Consider the following 20,607-nt stretch of genomic DNA (forward strand, 5'->3'; position numbering starts at 1 on the left):
AAAAAAAAAAAAAAAATTTACCCCCTCCCCCGGCACCCCCACCCCCAGGGTGCCCCCCCTTCCACCAACCTACATTAATTTATTTTTTTGTTTTCCAAAAACAAAAACAAAAACTGTTTTTTCAATTAAGTTTGAGTGGAAGTGAAAACTAAGTGATCTATTATGGGTCAATATGAATACTCATATTTAACCCATTTTGATCATATTTGTAGAGACTTTTAAAATTGCTTGAAACTCATATTTAACCAATTAAAATATGAGGGATCCAAGTCATTAAATATGAACAAAATGAACTTATTTCATTAATATGAGCTGAAATTGCCACCCCTACTTAGAAGTACCTTTGTGCATAGATTTGTTTTATATGCATTATGTATAACATGAGATAAATTGATAGTTTGATATTACTATTTTATCATAGTTGTTATTAACTTATTTTCTCAGTTCATTTTTGTTTATCCACTTTGAATTTTATATATTCTTTAAAAATAATAATTAATATAAGTATTTTATCGTGATAGGTCATACAAATATTTTAGAAAATAACAATTAGTGTCAAGGATAAAACATGAAATAAATTTGTCTTTTTTTTATATGTGACAAATAGAAGTAATATTTTTTTTAAATTATTGTACAAGTGAAAATGAACTGAGGAGTATTAGATCGAAAATAGATCAAGTTAAGTGGAAATAGAAGGGACTTAAAGGAAACGTTTTGGGGTGAAATATAGCTAAATAACCAATCTAGCTATATTTCGAGACCAAGTGGTGGATTCAAAGTTGATAGGGTCAGTTGAACCAATTGAAATTCTAGATCCGTCTTAGTTAATAAGAGAACGTTAATGCAACATAAATATATCCCCCTCTCTCTATCTATCATTTATACATAAAGGCTAAATTCATTAAAATAAACAAATTCATCTCCTTCGTAGAGGCATATCCAGGATTTCAACAAGATGGGTGCACAATTACGAAAAAATGTATCTTAAATATAAATTTGATCGATTTGACTTTTAGGTTCTTAATATGAATCATTAAATTTTAAAAATTATAGATCCAAAATATATAATACTACTAGTTTTAAATTTTAGGCATTGTATAAGGGAATGTGATCTACATGACAATGAAATCATCAGAGGCGTTTTTCACATGGAACAATAAAACGGATGGGACTGATAGAGTACAAAGCAAAATAGATAGAGTATTGATCAACACTGAATGGTTGACACAAATGCCAGCAGCAGAGGTACATTTCATGACTGAGGGGGCTATATAACCATTGTCTAGCAATAATTAAATGGGAACAAAGGAGCAAAGGAGGAAGAAGGCAATTCAGATATTTCAATATGTGGAGTCTAGCACCAGAGTTCAAAACGAAGGTGCAGGAAAATTGGGAAAAAAAAAGTGAAGGTAGACACATGTTCAAGGTTGTAGGGAAACTAAATAGGTTGAGAAAGGTGCTTAAAACACTGAACAGAAACAGGTTTAGTGAAATGGAAACAAGAGCAGATTTGGCCATGGAGAAATTGAGACAATGCCAAGACAGAATTCAGTTAAACCCTCTGAATATGGACCTTTACATGGAGGAGAATAAGCTATCACAGGAGGCAAGGCTACTTGAAAAGGCAAAGTTTCAGTTCTTGAGACAAAAGAGCAAAATGCAATGGCTTAAAGAAGGAGATCAGAACACGAAGTTCTTCATAACTATCTCAAAGCAAGGAGGAGCAATAATAGGATTTTCACAATAAAAAATACTAATGGGGTGGAGCACACATCGATTGACGATGTAAGTTAGGTGTTTGTGGACTATTATACAGGCTTATTGGGGGCAAAGAATCATAGCAGAAAACATGTATGTAGTGATATAATTCAACAAGGCACATTGGTGAATGAAGCACAAAGAGATGAACTAACAAGAGAGTTTACGAAGGAAGAAGTGAAACAAGCACTATGGGCCATAGATGGGAACAAGTCACCAGGACTTGATGGGTACGGTAGTAAGTTTTTCAAGAACTGCTGGGGTATAGTTGGAGAAGATGTTACTAAAGGGATACTAGAATACTTCCAAAATGGAGAAATGCTAAGATGGGTGAATGACACAGTAATCACATTGATACCAAAAGGTGTGCATACGGAGAATGTGACTTGCTTGCTGCAACACTGTGTATAAGGTGATATCGAAAATGCTTTGCAATAGACTGAAACATGTACTGCCGACAATCATATCAGACAACAAAGTGCTTTTGTAACTGGAAGAACAATAGTCCAAAACATCCTCATTTGTCAAGATTTGATGAGATTGTATAACAGGAAGAATGCCACAAAAAGCTGCCTACTTAAGATTGATTTAAGGAAAGCATATGACAGTGTTGAATGGGATTTTGTAGAAGAAATGTTATACGGATTACAGTTCCCGTACAAGTTCATTAAGTGGATAATGGGATGCAAAACCACAACTCAGTTTGTGATTGCTATAAATGGAGGGCTGTATGGAAACATAAAAGGAAGAAGAGGACTATGACAAGGGGATCCCATAACCCCCCACCTCTTTGTAATATGCATGGAGTACTTTTAGGCTGATGAAATGGATTGCTACACAGGATGGATTCCAGTTCCATCCAAAATGCAGAAGCTTGGGACTGAATCATTTATGCTTTGCTGATGATATGCTACTGTTCTGTAAAGGGGAATTCGGCTCAATCAAATTGATGCTACAAGGATTGTTAACGCTTTCAGAAGCGTCGGGGTTAACTATTAATGCAGGCAAGTCAAACATCTTCACTGCTAATATGGAAATGAGGAGCATTGATGTCACACCCCGATCCTACACCTTGGAGTGGCCGGCACTCGAAGACCATTGTTGGCCCCAAGCGAACCCTTAGCCTGGCTTACTTAACTCGGCGGAAGCCTTAAACTCAATAAAGATAAGTTCATATAATAAACTGGAATGTTATAAAGGAACATTCAACTGGCCATTAAGGCAAACTCAAGTCTCAACATGGAATAATGATAATGAAAAGACTAAAAAACTAACATCTGACTGTCTATGAAACCTCTAATAACAACTGAGATGGATATTGGGACAAACCCCACAACATCCTAATGAACTAAACTAGAAAACAATGAAATGGATCCTCCGGAATGCAATGAGGCTCACCAACAGACTTTGAACTGTTCACTGGATCAACGATGCACCGAAATGCGGTTTCTAGTTACCTGTGTCTGCATTATAAGACGATGCAGGCCAACTGGCATCAGTACATTGAATGTATGAGTATGTGAGTTGGAATGCTAAAACAACATAGGCTAGAAAGAGAATCTGAAAGAAACACTTCCCTTGGCTCTTCTCAACTCATGAATACTTAATTGAACTCATTTCATTATAAAGAAATTTAAAACAAGTGCAATATAAAGAAAAATAAAACTGTTTAAAACATGTTGTCAACTCATAATCATAAAATCATAAAAAACATATCATGATCCCTATCAAAGTCTACTTGTGTAATGCATGAATGAAGTCCCATACCCCCATCCATACTAAGCAGAACCCCTTGAGGAATCATGCAATTACTACTGTGGGAGTTTCTCTAACCGACAACCAACACTTAAGAACTATAGTGATGATACAACATTATTAGCCCCACGCTGCCCGGGCCATCCTATACCTTGTTGTGGTATAGGACCTGAACTACTAAGTGGATCCACTATTCTGTGCGAAAAGGATTCATCTAAAAAGTATGACTCTTTTCTACCCATGATGGCTACATGGTTTATGGAGACTTGAGATAATGTGAGCTCGCATCCCCATATCGGTGCTCAATACTACTCCCAAAATATAATATTAGCTCTTATGTTTAAAAAAATATACTTCTTCTGTGATTTGAGATTAGTGCTCAAAAACATATCTCAAAGGCTATCTTGGAAATCAAAGTTTCCCCTCTTATTTAATTATGAAAGCATTTACTCTTTTCTAAAAGCTAGTCTGAAGGCTCTTTGGAAATCAAAGTTTCCTTTCTTGTTTAAATGTGAAAACATTTTAAACTCTTTGGGAATACATAGTCCCCATATACTTTTGAAGAAATGAACTTCAAGTTTTACTCTTTACTGAACTCAAAACTTAAGTCTTAAAACAAAGTTAAAACTTTTGTAAAAGACTTATGAAAACTTGAAATGAACTTCTCTTACTTGACTCTTGACTTCTCTTGACTTTGATCTTAACTGCTCTTGACCTGACTCTTAACTGATCCTTGAATTGAATTATGGATTCAAGGATTAAGATTTGTGATTGGAAAGATCTCATGTTGTTTAGGAATGATTTTAGATAGCTAAACATGAGAAAAAATCGAAAATCAAGATTTAAATGTGGGTCCGCGCCGCGGAGGCATAATTAAATTTTGGTTCTGAAAATGTCTTTTCAGGTAGAACACCTCGTGTCAGCTCTGCGATGTGAAGCTGAAACTTTAAATCTGGGCACTAGGCGCGCGACATGCGGCCACCCTCTGATTTCGTCCGACGAAATTTCTTCTTCGTTATCCAGCCCCAATTCACCCAAACTCGGTTCTTTTTCTCAAATTACTTTTAGATAAAGATACCTAGCAAAAGTACTTAAGAACCTAACTCGAAACGACTCTATAATGCGACATAACGAACTCAAAAACTTCTCCATTCATCCCAATTCAAGAACAACATTCAAATTCAAGAATTCATGTCAAGAACACCAACTTTCAAACTCTTTTACGAAGAATTTCACTGAACTAAAGAGGTTTGGCGCGTGGGTGAATGAACCCAACGCTATGAGAGACTCACCTACCTTGTAGGGTCAATTTCTTGGCGAATCCGCAACCAAAATCGATCGTTCTTGGCGAATCTTGCTTTTTCTCTTCTCCTTTCTCCTGCGTTCTTTCTCCAAAAACCCTAACACTATTTCTTAAAAGTGTAAACTGAACTAACTCAGTTTTGACCCCAACTATTTTATTAAAAAGGGATTTAACTAATTGGGTAAGGAAAAGACCAAACTATCCTTCAAAAATCCGGATTGGGTATTTCCTTATTCAAACAGCCCAACTTCCAAAGGGCATAACTCACTCATACGAACTCAGAATCGTGCAAACTTGAAGGGTTTGGGAAGATCATTCCAAGAGCTTTCCAACCATATCTGGAACTACTCCTAACTCATCCGGAGGTAGGAGTTATGGTTGTTTGAAGTTGACCAAAAACTCACTTTAACTTACTTAAAATTTTCCAGATTTCCTTATACTTTCCAAAAATAACAATTTCCAGATTTTAAATTTTCTTCTAGTTCTTTCTAGTTGTGAGATGTTACAATTGAAGACATGTGAACCAACTGGGTATGCACAAAAAGAACATTGCCTTTTAAATACCTGGGGTTCCCATATCATCCAAAAAGCTTACAGCAGTAGATTGTGAAATGTTAGTGGACAAACTGGTGAGCAAAATCCAAATATGGGGGACTAGGAACCTATCATATGTGGGAATAACTCAATTGTTAAATTCAGTACTATTGCATATACATACGTATTGGTCGTCCATTTTCCTGCTACCTAAGAAAATGTTAAAGAATACTACAATAGTATGTAGGAATTTTCTATGGAGTGGGCAAGGGAACACCTTAAAATAACCACTCATAGCTTTGAAGGAAGTATGCAGGAGTAAAAAAGAAGGAGGATTGGGCATAATGGAGTGTATGACATGTAATGAAGCAGCCATAGCAAAGTATGTATGGAACATAGCAAAGAAGGTTGATAACTTAGGGGTAAAATGAGTGAACCATATATATTTGAAAGGAAGTGACTGGTGGCAATATCGACCAACTGCTGATAGTTGCTAGCACCGGAGGAAAATATGCATTATCAAAGAAAAGTTCGCACCTGGATATGATGGGAACAACTGGGCACCAAACAAAGGAGGTTACACAATCCAAAATGGATACCAATGGAGAAGAGGAACTGTTAATCAATGGCCATGGTGGAGTGAGACATGGAATAGAATGAATGTCCCAAAACATAGCTTTATATGTTGGATTGTCATGCATAGAAGACTATTAATCAGACTTACAAAAATGGGAATTTGTTAGGATAAAGAGTGCTTATTGTGTGGAAGAAACCCAGAAAGTATTGATCATTTGTTCTTTGAGTGTGAATTTTCAAAGGAATGCTTGAAAAGGGGTACTTGATTGGTTGAAGATAAGAATCAACAAAACAAACATTGAAGGGATCTGGAGGAGAGTAACAAGAAAAGCTAAAGGGAGGTATCACAGATCATTTATCAAATCAGTATTGGTTGCACTAATATATCATATATGGCGGGCACGGAATAGGGCCTTGTGGAACAAAGCAGTAACAAGACCTACAGCAATACTTAAGATGATCAAAGAGGAGACCAAAAGCAGGACAAGTGTAGTCACATGTAACATCTCGCAAATTGAAATAACTAGGAAGAAGCTAAGAACTGGAAATAGTCATTTTTGGAAAGAATGAAAATCTGAAAATTTTGTTAAGTTAGGAAAAGTTGAGTTTTTGACCAATTTTAAATGACCATAACTCCTAGCTCATGATGAGTTAGGTGTACTTCCAGGTATGGTAGGAAATCTCTTGGAATAATCTTTCCAACGCCGTTGAGTTTGCATGATTCTGAATTCGTATTAGTGAGTTATGCCCATTGGAAGTTGGGTTGTTCAAATAAGGAAAGTCCAATCCGGATTTTTAAAGGGTGTTTTGGTCTTTTCCATACCCTATTATTTTAATTCGTTTTTAGTGAATTAATTAAAGGTCAAAAGAGAGAAGAACGCAAGATAAAGGAGAAGAGAAAAGCAAGATTCTTCATTTCGTAAGGAATTGATTGTGGATTTCTTCAAGGATTTGATCCTACAAGGTATGTGAGGCTTTTATAATGTTGGGTTTATTCACCCACATGCCAAACATGTTTATTTCAGCATGAATTCGTCCTAAAAGAGTTTGAAAGTTGATGTTCTTGATATGTATTCTTGAATTTGATATTGTTCTTGAGTTGGGCTGAAATTGAGAAGTTTCTGAGCTCATTACGTCAAATTATTGAGTATGCTGGAGTTAGGTTCTTAGGTATAATTGTTGGGTATCTGTATCTAAAAAGAACTTGGAAAAAAGAACCGAGTTTGGGCGAATTGGGGTTGGAAAATGAAGAAGAAATTTAGTCGAGCAAATCTGGGCACTAGCTCCGCGTCGCGGACCTGCTCCTCAGATTTGAGAAAAATCTCTTCGCAGAGCAGAGCATTCAGGGACTGTTCTGCCTCAAAAGTTATTCTCACGACCAAAATTTAAATACATCTTCGTGTCGCGGACCTACCCTCAGACAGAGAATTTTTTTTTTATCTTTTCTCATGTTTAGCTATCTAAAAGCACTCCTAAACATCATGAGATCTTTCCTATCACAAATCAAGATCCTTGAATCCATAATTCAATTCAAGGAAAGTTAATAGTCAAGAAGCAAGTCAAGAGAAGTTCATTAAAGTTTTTCAAAAGTCTTCGACAAACGTTTTAACTTTGTTCTAAGACTTAAGTTTTAAGTTAAGCAAGGAGAAAAGAGTTGAGTTCATTTCTCCAAAAGTTATAAGGGAACTAAGTATTCCCAAAAGTTTAAAATGTTTTCACATTTGAACAAGAAAGGGAACATCGATTCCAAGAGAGCTTTTAAGCTAAGTTTTGAGTAATTATCTCAAACCAAAGAAAGAAGTTTGTTTTAAAAACATATGAGCTAAGTATATTCTGGGAGTAGTATTGAGCACCGATATGGGGATGCGAGTTCATATTAACTCAAGTCTTCATAAACCATGTAGCCATCATAGGTAGTAAAGGATCATACATTTTAGATGACTCCTTAAGATGCTTTTAGCATTGACTAGTGGATCTACTTAGTTAAGGCGTCATATATGACGACAAAGTATAAGACAGTTCTGGCAGCGTGGGCAAGACGTTGTATCACCACTTAGGCTCATAGTGGTGGTTGTCGGTTAGAGAATCTCCCACAGAAACTATATTACTTTGATATATAAGTAAATTTGAGTTTGTTATTGCATATCTTTAACAAATTGAGTTGTTATTTACTGTTCTAAATGATTTGTTTAAATTGCACTATTATTGTTGTTTTACACTGCATTTTGAGTTGAGTTATTCATGAGTTGAGTAAAGCCAAGGTAAGTGATCCTTTCAGATCCTTTTCAAGCTTAAGTTGTGTTTAGCATTCCAACTCGCATACTCGTACATTCAATGCACTGATGCCAGTTGGCCTGCATCGTCTTATGATGCAGACGCAGGTAGCCAAGATCAGCATCCAGCGCCTCGTTGATCAGGTTGAGTACTCAGAGTCAGTTGGTGAGCCTCTTTGCATTCCAGAGGACTCTTTTATCATTTGCTTTCTAGTTTTTAGTTGTTAGGATGATCGGGGGTCCTGTCCCGACATCTCTCTTCGTTTTAGAGGCTTCACAGAAATTTAGTAGTTCAAATGTCTTTACATTATCATTTCATATGTTAAGATTTGAGTTGCTATTTTGCCCAAGTTGAATGTGGACTTTTAAACATTCGAAGTTATTTTATTTAACAGTTGATTAAGTGCATTTGATCATTGTAATAATGCTTAGAATCTTCCGCTGAGTAAGTAAGCCAGTCCAAGGGTTCGCTTGGAGCCAACAATGTTCTCAAGTGCCGGCCATGTCTGAGATATAGGCTTGGGGCGTGACAAACTTGGTATTAGAGCACAGAGTTCAAGAGTCCTGGGAAGTCTATGAAGCCGTATCTTTAGAGTCTTCGTTATTGGTGTGAAGCGCGTCATATCTATAATTAGGAGGCTGCAACACTTACGAAAATTTCTCACTTCTTTCACACTCATTTCGTGCGTTAAAGTTTGATCTCTAAAAAGTTTCCTTCTAATTCGTGTTTGTGCGTGTTTTGAGATAACCATGCCTCCACTAAGAGCTGTCAGAGGTCGTCCTGCTAGACGTAATATTGAGGAGCAAGGGGTACTCAATGCACCTGAAGTGCAACCCCAAGGAGAGGTTATCAATGCTGAGTTTCGTGAGGCTATCCGAATTTTGAGCCAAGCTGTGACTAACCAGGTTAGGCAACAAAGAGGAGCTAAACAGGAAGTGACTGATACTTTGAGGATCCAAGAGTTCTTGAGAATGAATCCTCCAAGCTTCACTGGTTCAAGCACTATTGAGGATTCAGAGAACTTTACTGAGGAACTGAAGAAGGTATTTGATGTTATGCATGTTGTCGATACTGTGCGAGTTGAACTAGTTGTATATCAACTGAAGAATGTTGCTAGAACTTGGTTTGACCAGTGGAAATGAGTAGAGCTGAGGATGAACCACCTGCGAGTTGGGCTTGTTTTGAGGAGGCCTTCTTGGGGTGTTTCTTTCCCCGAGAACTGAAAGAGCCTAAGGTACAAGAATTTCTTACCCTTAAGCAAGAGTCACAAAGTGTTCGTGAGTATGGGTTGAAGTTCACCCAACTATCCTGTTATGCTCCAGAGATGGTTACAGATATAATAAGTTGAATGAGTATGTTTGTTGTTGGGTTGTCCCGCCTATCAAGCAAAAAGGGCAGGGCAGCGATGCTAATTGGGGACATGGACATATTAAGGTTGATGGTCTATGTGCAGCAGGTTTTTTTTATTTTTTTTTATTTTAACGACCCTTGGGGGGGTCAGGGGCTTAGCAACACCCCCAGGCCTTAGCATATATAAAAACAAAAATATACAAGGAGGGGGACATAAACCTTACCTCCACTTAATGGTGGTATAAGAGTTGGTAGCCTACTAAGTACCTTTAGTAGGTTCTCCAATTCTTTCCCAAATTAGTTAGGGCCTATCATCTATGCACCTATGTGAGAGGACTCCTCTCGATACAAAGAATCTAGGAAAAACATAAATTAGGGAGACTCTCCCTTTACATAAGAGACTACACTATGCTAATCTATCAAGGGTAAGTCTATAAGGGGATGACAGATGGATCATCTAATAGAGGAAGATAAGGCCTGAAGTAGTTCTGTCTCCTTCATAGGTCCTTAATACATTATGAATGGATCATGGAGGTTCCTTAATGCGCTTCAACTTTCGTCTTCTGAAGCTGGCTCTTTCTGCCAGGTCCTGCTGGAGGTATGCTGATGTTAATCTGGGGAGCTGCTGGATGTTGAAGAAAAGCTGGGGAGTGGTCAGCTGGTGACTGTGTTTGGAGAGTGAGTCTGCGACAAAATTGGCTTCTCGGAGAGTATGCATGCATTTGAAGTGTGTGAATTGAGTGGTGAGATGTTCCAGTCTATTAGAAGTTGAGAGTCAACTTCGAGGATTACCTTCTTATAATTCAAATGTATACACCATGATAAGCCAAATATAGCCGCTTCAATATCAGCTTGGTTGTTCGTTCCTTCACCTAAAGGAGCTGAAAAGGCAAAAATAATCTCTCCAAAATGATTCCTAAGAATCCCGCCTGCACCTGTGCTTCCCGGATTGGACAGTGCACTGCCATCAGTGTTTAATTTAGTCCATCTGTCCGGGGGTTTGATCCACCGGACAGCGTCACCTTGATGTCGTGGGTACACTTCTCAATGAGTGTGCATAGCTTGCTCCATTCCCATGGCCAGGATATATAGGGGAAGACTGTATGTAGCAGTTTGATGGTGTCTAAAATCACAAGATGTTTGACCCTTGCCATGTTGGACTGTTTTCCCCCATACTTTTTAGCACACCTATTTTTCCATAAATTCCAACAAATAAAGATTGGAGTAGATTGTAGGATGAGTTTGTGTGCTTCATTGTTATGATTCGAACTCCACCACCTCATAATCATGTTTCTTAGTGGTAGGGGATCAGTTTGAATACCCAACGCAATTGCAAAAAACTTCCATACATTCTTGGCAAAGTTTCCTGAATTAAAGATATGCTCAATGGTATCTGTACCTGGAGAGTGACAGCAGTGGCATTCACTAGGCTCGATTCCAAAACTTGCAAGCTTCTCATTAGTAGGGAGTTTTCCCCTGACTGCTCTCCAAAGCAAAAAGGAACATTTGAAGGGGATATTTTTATGCCAACTATAGGTGTTGATCTTGGTTTTTTCCCTTTTTTCTCTAATGCAGTTCCACGCAGAAGACACAGAGAACTGGCCACTGGTGTTAGGAGTCCAAACTGCCAGATCAGGCTGTCCATTTTGAAGGTGTAGCTGAGTAGAGAGGATACTATGAACCTGGCAAGGAGGGGCAGCCTGGAGCACCTTATTCATGTTCCACTGACCTTCCTCGATAAATTCAGAGACTGATTCGTTGTTGAACCTGTTGCTAGCAGAGGTGTAGTGAGCTAAGGGGCCTACACCTAACCAGTTATCCCACCAAAAGGAACAAGACCCATTTCTGATTTTCCATTGAATGTGGCTCTCCACCGTGTGTTTGTTCTTCATCATCAATTTCCAAGCTTGTGATTCCCCAGTGTCCCATTTTTTACTTATGGGATTGGATCTTTGGCAATATTTTGCCCTTAGAAAATCCCCCCACAGTGTTTGCTTGGATCTAAATGTCCACCATTGCTTGAATTGGAATGCTCGACATACATCGTTCATAAGTCGAACTCCAATTCCTCCTTCATCATAGGGAAAACTTAGGTTCTTCCAAGAGGACCAATGGTATTTTTTCTTGTCATTCCTCCACCCCCAGAAGAAATCTGCCATAATGCCTTGGATTTGCTTCATAACTGTTGAAGGTGTGGCAGTAGCTGCGAGAATGTGGATAGGGAGTGATTGTAGTACATGCTTAATCAAAGTTACTTTACCCCCATAACTCAAAATTTTTGATTGCCATCCTGTGATTCTGTTAACAACCTTGTTAATGAGCTCCGAGAAGCAGGTTGAGGAAGAGAAGCTGAGGGATAGGGAGGAATTCAGAAATAAGAAAGCTAAAACAGGGAATGAAACCGGGCAACAGAAAAGTAACGTGAACCGTTCGTCCTTTCAGCAAAAGCAAAAGGAACCCGATCCATTATTTGCTAGTGCACCTATACCTATAAACAAATGTGAGTATAATGGTCAGAATTATCAGAACTACAAAGCTAGACCTGCACAGTCTCAGGGTAGTGTGGCACAAGGAGGTAACTGGGATCTTGCATGTGCTAGGTGTGGTAGAACCCACCAAGTAAGTGTCGTGATGGCCAGTCAGGTGTTTCAAGTGTGGACAAGAGGGTCACTTCATGAAATTGTGTCCTAAGAACTGACAAGGTAGTGGAAATAAGGGGAATAGGGCCCAATCGTTATCAGTTGCTCCACCAGACAGGGCTGCACCTAGAGGAGCTACTTCCAGTATTGGAAGAGGAGCAAACCGCCTTTATGCGATCACTAGTCACCAAGAGCAAGAGAACTCTCCAGATGTTGTCACTAGTATGATCAAAGTCTTTGCTGTTGATGTTTATGCTTTGCTAGACCCAGGAGCAAGTTTATCTTTTGTAACCCCTTATGTTGCAAATAAGTTTGATTTTATTCCTGAGAAACTCTGTGAACCCTTTTTTGTGTTTCTACACCTGTTGGGGAGTCTATTCTAGCTGAGCAAGTATATCGTGATTGTATCGTTTCCATAAATCACAAAGACACCATGGGCTGATTTAATTGAGTTAGACATAGTAGATTTTGATGTGATTCTAGGTATGGACTGACTTCATGCCTGTTATGCCTCCATTGATTGTAGAACTCGAGTTGTCAAGTTCCAAAGTCCTAATGAGCCAGTCTTAGAGTGGAAAAGTAGTTCAACAGTGCCTAAGGGTCGTTTTATTTCGTACCTTAAGGCAAGAAAGTTTGTTTCCAAGGGGTGTTTCTTTCACTTAGTCCGAGTTAATGACTCTAGTGTTGAGATACCTCCTATTCAGTCAGTTCCCATAGTAAAAGAGTTTCTAGAAGTTTTTCCAAATGATCTACCCGGAGTCCCTCCTGAGAGAGAGATTGACTTCGGTATAGATGTTCAGCCAAATACTCGTCCTATATCTATTCTACCATATAAAATGGCACCAACAGAGTTGAAAGAGCTTAAAAAGGAGTTAAAAGACCTCCTAGAGAAGGGCTTTATTTTATCACTCCCTGAGCCTACACCCTGGACGTGGCCGGTACCTGAGAACCATTGATGACCCCAAGATAACCTTTGGCCTGGCTTGCTTACTCAGCGAAAGAATTTACTCAAGATAAATACTTTTAAAACAAGTAAACTGAACTACTCAAACTATAACTTAGAATGTATTATAATAACATTCACTGCCAAAGTGGCAACTCAAGTCTCAACTTAACTAAAAAGGAAAAGTAAAGACTCATGAACTAACATCACTAACTTTGTCTATAAAGCCTCTAAACAACTGAGATGGGCGTCGGGATAAGAACCACGACATCCTAATGAACTAAAATACTGAAAGAAATTAAAAAGATCCTTCGGAAAGCTAAGAGGCTCACCAACTGACTCTGAGTGCTCAACTGGATCAACGAGGTGCTGGATGTTGATCCTGGTTAACTTCGTCTGCATCATAATAAGATGCAGGCCAACTGGCATTAGTACATTGAATGTACGAGTATACGAGCTGGAATGCTAAACATAACTTAAGCTTGAAAAGAATTTGAAAGAAACACTTACCTTGACTTTACTCAACTCCTGAATAACAGAACTCAATATAAAGCAACAAAACACATGCAATATATAAAAAGACTTTAAAAAAGTAGAAAACAACTTAGTTCATTAAAGAAAATGCAATATCAAACTCAACTTTACTCTTATAATAAAGTAATATAGTTTCTGTGGGAGTTTCTCTAACCGACAACCACCACTATTAGCCTAAGTGGTAATACAATGTCTTGCCCACGCTGCCAGAACTGTCTTATACTTTTTAGTCATATAGAATGTTTAACCAAGTGGATCCACTAATCTATGTTAAAAACATCTTAAAGAGTCATCTAAAAGTATGATCCTTTACTACCCATGATTCCTGCATGGTTTATGGAGACGTGAGTTCTCTGAACTCAAGCTCGTCCCCATATCGGTGCTCAATACTACTCCCAAAATATACTTTAGCTCATATGTTTGTAAAAACAAAACTCTTTCTTTGGTTTGAGATAATTACTCAAAAACATAGCTTAAAAGCTCTCTTGGAAATCTCAGTTTCCTTTCTTGCTCAAATGTGAAAACATTTTAACTCTTGGGAATGCTTAGTTCCCGAATAATCTTTGATGAATGAACTTTACTCTTACTCTTTACTGAAAATTAGCTCAAAAGCTCTTTTGGAAATTTCAGTTTCCTTTCTTGTTTAAATGTGAAAACATTTACTCTTTGGGAATACATAGTCCCGATATACTCTTTTGAAGAAATGCATTTCAAACTTTACTCTTTACACAACTCAAAACTTAATTCTTAAAACAAAGTTAAAACATTTGTAAAAGACTTTTGGAAAACTTTATAAACTTCTCTTGACTTGACTCTTAACTTCTTTTGACTTGATTCTTAACTTTTCTTTACTTGACTCTTAACTTTACTTGAATTGAATTATTGATTCAAGGATCATGATTTGTGATAGGAAAGATCTCACAATGTTTAGGAGTGATTTTAGATAGCTAATCATGAGAAAAGATGAAAAAAATCACTATCTGAGGATGGGTCCGTGACGCGGAGGTGTATTTAAATTTTGGTCGCGAAAATAACTTTTGAGGAAGAGAGGTTCGTGACCTCTCCAGATGCGAAGGGAAAAATTATACTTCTGAGGAACAAGTCCGCGTCTTGGTATTTCTCGACTTGTTCCTTTTTCGTTTTCTAACCCCAATTCGCCTAAACTCGGTTCTTTTTCTCAAATTCCCTTTAGATTCAGATACCCAATATGTATACACAAGAATCTAACTCAAACAACTCAAGGAAACAACATTTTAACCTCAAGGAACTCCTCAATCTCTACCTAACTCAAGAACAAAGGCCAATTTCAAGACACCATTCAAGATTCATCAACTTTCAACTTTCTAGAACAAACTTCGCTGAAATAAACATAATTGGCGCGTGGGTGAACAAACCCAACGCTATGAAAGACTCACATACCTCTTTAGGGATCAACCCTTGTCGAAATCCACAAGCTAAACCTTCAAGAACGATAAACTTTGCTCTTTCTCCTCTTTTCTTTTCTTGAGTTCTTTCTCCAAAAATCCTAGCGTAAATTTCCAATTGTCTAAACTGAACCAATTCAGTTTAGACCCCAATTTAATTGCTAAAAATGAATTAACTTAATTGGGTGATGAAAAGACCATAATTCCCTTCTAAAATCCGGATTGAAAAAACCAAGATATTTCCTACGATATCTGGAAAAATACGTAACTCATCTTGAGCTAGGAGTTATGTTCGTTTGAAGTTGACCAAAAACTCAAACTCAACTTAACCAATTTTCCAGATTTTTATTATTTCCAAAAATCACTCTTTTAATTCTAACTCTTTCTAGTTCTTTCAATTTGCGAGATGTTACAATATCTCCCCCTTGGGAACAGTCGTCCTCGAATGAGATTACTCTTACTAGACTAAAGGTGTAACATCTAACATTCAGCTCAACCACCCAACAAGCAAAGAAATATCAGCATGCTAACTAATAAATGAAAGAGTACTAAGAATAGAATTAGTACCTTGGTCTGGAACTTCTCCAATTTCAAAGAGATGTGGATATCTCTTCTTCATATATTCCTCATCTTCCCAAGTAGCTTCCTCAAAAAATTGATTCATCCAAAGGACTTTGACTGATGCTACTTCCTTAGACCTCATTTTGCGAACTTGCCGATCCAAAATCTAAACCGAAATCTCTTCATAGGATAGGCTATCCTTGATCCAAATATCTTCAGTTGGTATGATAAGTGAAGGATCTCCCATGCACTTCTTTAACATGGAAACATGAAATACCGGATGGACCGCTGCTAACCCTTGTGGTAGCTCTAACTCATAAGCTACTTTGCCAATCCTCTTGGATATTCTGTAAGGTCCAATATACCGGGGACTAAGTTTCCCCTTCTTACTAAATCTCATAACGCCCTTCATGGGTGAAACTTTCGAATACACCCAATCATCTACTTCAAACTCTAACTCCCTTCTCCTAATATTAATGTAGGATTTCTCACGACTCTGCGCCGTTTTCAACATCTCTTGAATCACTTTCACCTTCTCCATAGCTTAATGAACTAAGTCTGGTCCTATTAACCCAGCTTCACCAACTTCAAACCATCCAATAGAAGATCTGCATCTTCTCCCATAAAGAGCTTTGTAAGGAGCCATCTCGGTGCTAGAATGGTAATTATTGTTGTAAGCAACTCAATGAGAGGTAGGTGATCATCCCAATTACCCTTGACATCAATCACACAATCCACCTTGATACATCAAAACACCATCTCCCCCTTATTCAAAATCCATCACTTTTTGCTTATGAACACTTGCCTTTAATTCAAGCAATAAAGGATCTTGGTCTTGCTTCTCTTTTACTTCTAACACTAATAATGATTCAGACCCATTCATCACCACTACTCCTCCTTCTATGGAATCCATTAGTCGAACTCTTAGCCTTGCAAGTCTATGCACCTCTTTTGTTAAATCTTTCTTACCTTCTTCAAAATGGGCGGTACTACTACCCATAGACAACCTGGTCAAGGCATCAACAACAACATTAGCCTTACCTGGGTGATAAAGAATACTCATGTCATAATCTTTGAGTAATTCTAAACCCTCCTCGGTCTGAGATTAATCTCTTTCTGTGTGAACACATATTGTAGACTTTTGTGATTAGTGAACATATCCACATGAACACCATAAAGATAATGGCGCCATATTTTTAAAGCAAAAACTGTAGAAGCCAACTCTAAGTCATGGATTGGGTAATTCTTCTCATGAACCTTCAACTGTCTGGAGGCATAAGTTATAACTTTACCATTCTGCATTAGTACACAACCCAAACCAACTCTAGACGCACCCTAATACACAACAAAACCTTGCGTACCTTCTGGTAAGGTCAACACTAAGGCAGTAGTCAACCTTTTTTTTCAATTCCTAAAAGCTTGTCTCACAAGCTTCAGACCATTGAAACTTCACTGTTTTCTGAGTCAACTTGGTCAAAGGGGATGAAATATACGAGAACCCCTCTATGAACTTTCTATAATATCCATCCAAACCCAAGAAACTCCTAATATCAGTTGGAGATGTGCGTCTAGGCCAATTCTACACTGCCTCTATTTTCTGAGTATCAACTTTAATTCTCTCTCCAGACACAATGTGGCCTAAGAATACCACAGACTCAAGACAAAACTTACACTTAGAGATTTTAATCCAACTCTCTATCTTTGAAAGTTTGAAGAACTATTCTGAGATGGCTAGCATGATCTTTTTCATTCCTTGAATAGATTAGTATGTCATTAATGAAGACGATGACAAACATATCTAAATAGGGTTTGACTACTCTATTCATAAGGTCCATGAACGTTGCAGGTGCATTGGTTAAACCAACGACATGACCAGAAAATCATAGTGACTGTCACACCCCAATTTCGAACCGACCGAAATAGTTCACAACATAAGATGGCTGACACTCTAATTTTTGAAAAAAATTGTCTTGTTTTTATTATAAAGTCGCCACCTAAATTTTAAGGAAAATATTAGGAAAACCATTTTTTAAATATGTGAATGTAAACTCTGTTTTAATTTACGAAACCAGTGAGATTCTGAGTAAGGGTTTTGGTTACTCGAGGGGAAGGTGTTAAGCATCCATCAGAGTCTATCCAAAGATAGTCCTTAAACTCAATTTAGGAAAATATAATTAGGAAAACTTGTTTATTTATTTGCTTTAAAATCAATGGTAAGTAAGTTTTATTAGTTTTTTTTAAAAAAAAGTAAAATACAAGGTACGACATATATATGTCTATTAGATAAAGTGGTAGTAGTATGTTTATTATACGGTAAGAAAAAATAAATAAATAACTAAATGTGCTAAAAGTGTATGAAAAATTTGTGTTAAAAAAAAATATATAGATGTGTCTTATATAAATGTATCCAAAAGTAAATGTTGAGTTTAAAGGATATGAAAACTTGTTGTTTTATAGAATTAAGACGTGAAAGAAAAAATAAAATAAAAATGAGAGAGTAGTCGAGCGCAAATATGTAGTAAAGTAATGTGTATATTTAAGCATAAGGATTTATAAATTATAAAAAAAAATAAGTAACATTTGTAAAAGTGATGGTAGATATGAGAAAAATAATATGAAAGTGTAACAAAATAATAAGTTACGTATAGAGAAAAACTAAGAAATATAGAATTTGTACCTTTCTGCATAAAACATATATATATATATACCTTATATTTTTGAACATGTTGGCATATCTAAAATCTTGAAATAACATGTTAGGAAATTTAAATGTTTTAGAAATATTTGTTTTTTTTTTAAAAAAAAGTAGAATACCCAATATATTTTGTAAAGGGGTGATGTAAAGAATATAAAATAGGCCTAACTATTGGGATTTATTCTACAATTACATTTATTTTGTTAAACATATAAGCCTACTTCCCGGCTTGTTTTCTTTAAAAATATATATATACTTCCACAAGTTAATTATTTTAGCCTCATATACTAAAGGCAATTATTTTAGCTTTTAAATTAGTTTCAAATTTATTTGGGAGTTCTAAGCGATAGGTTAGGCCTAAATGAATGTTATTTTATCCCTTTTGAAAACTTTATTTGGAAACTCTCAAACTATAAGCTCCCTTCTCTTCAACTTAAAAGACCTAAAAAAGATGTTATAAGTAAAAAATGGTGACCCATTTTTCAAGAAGAAATATTTTTTTATCATATTTTGTTCTAAAAGTGTTTCAACAAAATTCACAAACAAATAATATTGGCTCACATAAATAATCTTCAAAATAAGAAGACAAGCAATATATCGAAAACTTAAGAGTTATGTAGGCATAAATAAAGGTTAGTCAACATATCAAAACGATATAATCAGATTCAAAACAAGGGAAGACTAAAGAACGTTGGACTCCTATTTATGAGATTCCAAGCATTGCAATGATCCTAATTACTGTTGGCCTAATATTTTAGGCCAATAACTAGTTCAAAGTAGTAACTCCAGCCCTCCGGTTCTACATGAACTTGTGTTGAGCAGCAAACTAAAGTTTTGACGTCAAGAGATTTCGACTTCGAACTCCTTTCCCGAACTCAAATTTGTTTTCTCCTTATTTCTGGATTTTATTTTGGATGTTCATGGATCCTTTTTATGAGAACCAAATGGTTCCCTTTTATAGCCAATTTGGGCTCCAAGAATTCAAATTTGAATTTTTTGAAACACCAATCTCAGAGGAAACAACAAAGTAATCATGACGGAGAAGAAAATCTCTCAAAAATTGACCTTTTCAGATCGATTTGAGAGGCTTGAGCGACTGATGTGCCATTTTTCGACGGCCTAGACCCGTTCTTTTGACAGGGGGATGGAGGGATCACGTGGGGGAGGTGATGGAGAGGAGCCTGGAGCGTCCGATTTTCTGGAAAAAAGAAGATGTTGAAGACGTTCTGTCTGGGAAGAAGAACGTGAAAAAATAGAGTATTTGGCGGTGGTGGTAGAGTAGGGGTCTTTTAGTCTTTGGTTTGATCTTGACCGTCCGATCGTTTGATCGGACGGTTAATAAAAATCAAAGGTTAAAGAAAAGGATTAATAATATGTATATATATATATTTTTTTTAATTATATATTAAAAAGATGAATTAATTAAAGCCGATGGATTAAAATAGAGGGTTGAGATTAAAAGTTAAGAAGCACAATCCATGTGCTCGCCTACATGGCACACACGGATTGGCTGGTTGAAGGGGACTTGGATTGCCAAAATTGCTCAAATTAAGTCCATTTAAACTATAACCCTTTGTTTATTAAATGACCATGATTTATTAAATTAAAATAATTATTTTACAAAAACTAGCTTATTTGATAAAATTAGTCATTTGAAAAAAATAAAATTAATATAAACTAGTAACTCAATAATTAATTAAGCCTTCCTAAATCGAAAAATGTCAAAAAAAATATTCATCACAATAATAGAAATTATATTTAATTGGAAAAATCGGGCTAACCCTTAAGAAAAATATTAATTTGACGTGAAATCTAAAAAAATGAGAAAGTAGTAATATTTATATCATATATTTAATTTTTATAAAAAATAGTATTTATGAAATAAATTTATCAAATAAAGTAAATAATAATAAAAAAAAATCTCTTTGTATTCCTACAATTTCGTAACATATATATATTTTATTATTTTTATTATTATTATTAAAACGTAAGTTAAACAAATGTGGAGAGCCAAAATTGGGTGTCAACAACTTGCCCCTTTCTTTGTCCGTGGAAGAGAGTAGAGAAGACGTGGACAAAGAAACATTGACACTATCCAATTTTAGGCGACCCACTAAAATACACCTTGAGCAAAACTTGACAAGAAATGTTTATGGAATTATGGCCGAACTCTGGCTTCTGAGTTGCCTACATATCTCAGGTTTAATGAGAAATCAAGCCATATGTAGTTCGAGAGTGTAGGAACATAGCAAATTTTTGTT

At 36.6% G+C, this 20,607-nt stretch overlaps 1 protein-coding gene across 1 annotated transcript; it reads left to right on the forward strand.

Annotated features, from left to right (window-relative positions):
- Positions 1-1,492: 1,492 nt before the first annotated feature.
- LOC125842962 (uncharacterized) lies at positions 1,493-6,010 on the forward strand. The gene is made up of 5 exons (XM_049522231.1): positions 1,493-1,652; positions 1,817-2,100; positions 2,197-2,486; positions 2,575-2,762; positions 5,841-6,010. Exons 1-5 carry the CDS (start codon positions 1,493-1,495, stop codon positions 6,008-6,010), a joined length of 1,092 nt encoding a protein of 363 aa, XP_049378188.1.
- The last annotated feature ends 14,597 nt before the right edge of the window (positions 6,011-20,607 follow it).

The sequence above is a fragment of the Solanum stenotomum genome, chromosome 10 (assembly GCF_019186545.1).
Source record: "Solanum stenotomum isolate F172 chromosome 10, ASM1918654v1, whole genome shotgun sequence".
NCBI classification, from domain to species: Eukaryota; Viridiplantae; Streptophyta; class Magnoliopsida; order Solanales; family Solanaceae; genus Solanum; species Solanum stenotomum.